The 1,016-nt window shown below is 70.6% G+C and overlaps 1 protein-coding gene across 1 annotated transcript in view; it reads right to left on the reverse strand.

Moving 5' to 3' along the window:
- Window positions 1–478, reverse strand: part of Actr3 (ARP3 actin-related protein 3 homolog (yeast)) — a 67,100-nt gene extending 66,622 nt beyond the window's left edge. Inside the window, exon 1 of the mRNA XM_005397698.2 lies at window positions 189–478. Within this exon, the coding sequence (XP_005397755.1) occupies window positions 189–232 (44 nt within the window). The 5' untranslated portion in view covers window positions 233–478. The remainder of the gene's footprint in view (window positions 1–188) is intronic.
- Between the last annotated feature and the right edge of the window lie 538 nt (window positions 479–1,016).

Here is a 1,016-nt window from a genome sequence, read left to right on the forward strand (position 1 = left end):
CAGCCCCGCGGCTCCGGCTCGGCAGCCCCGGCCCCGCTGGACGAAGCCGGGAGCCGAGGGAGGCGCTGGCCCCGGCCCCACCCCTTGCAAGCCGGGCTGCGGCACCATGCATGTGCCGGCCTCCTCCCTCCCCCGCCATTTTCCGACCTCCGCCTCAGTTTCCCCAGCCCGGCCCGCCGGCCCCTTACCCCGTCCCGCAGTCCACCACACAGGCCGGCAGCCGTCCCGCCATCTTCCCCCGCGCCTGCCGCTGCCGCTGCCGCCGCCGCCGTCTGCTCCGTGCTGCTCGGGGCCAGGAACTGGCGGCAGGAGACGGGAGCTATCTGACCATCCACAGCTGGGCTGTCCTCTCTGTCCCGGGGGGCGCTGGGAAGCCGGAGCAGTAGCCAGAAAGCAGCAGGCTGGGTCAGCGGCTACCACTTCCGCAACCCAGGCGGGCAGGCAGTCCCCGCCCTGGCCCGCCGCGGCCTCCTCCCCCTCTCTCTCCCCTCCCCTCACTCCTGCCCCCACCCTACTACTTCTTCCCCTCGCGCCGCCTTTCCCCGGGAAGCCAAGATGGCCGCCGGTGCCGACGCCCGGCCAGGCCAGGCCCAGGCGGCCGCGCTCCCGCTTCCGGCTCCGAGCGGGCGGGGGAGGCGGGGGAGCATGCGCAGAGCGGGGCGGCTCCCGTCTGACGTGCGGAGAGTCCGTTTCGGGTTTTTCCAGCCGGGAGGCGCCCGCCGCAGCTTCCAGTTGTGCTTGAGAAACAGGAGGGGCTTCTGCGTTCTATTCTTAGGTTCCAGCCGTTCGGTGCTAGAATGAAGAGGGTCGAATGCGGGGAAAACGCTGTCAAACCGAGGCGGCCGTTCTCGGAGCTCGAGGGGCTCCTGGCTGGGAAGAGCCGGGGCTGAGCGGACGAACAAAGGCTTTGGGGGCGCGCCTGCCCGCCCCCCAGAAACGCCTCTGCGGAACCTGCAGAAGTGGGCCGTTCTGTAGGCTTTCGGTGGTGACAGGTCTCTCTTTGGAGTAGAAAGGTT

The sequence above is a fragment of the Chinchilla lanigera genome, unplaced genomic scaffold (assembly GCF_000276665.1).
Source record: "Chinchilla lanigera isolate Chin_1 unplaced genomic scaffold, ChiLan1.0 scaffold00058, whole genome shotgun sequence".
Classification (NCBI taxonomy): Eukaryota; Metazoa; Chordata; class Mammalia; order Rodentia; family Chinchillidae; genus Chinchilla; species Chinchilla lanigera.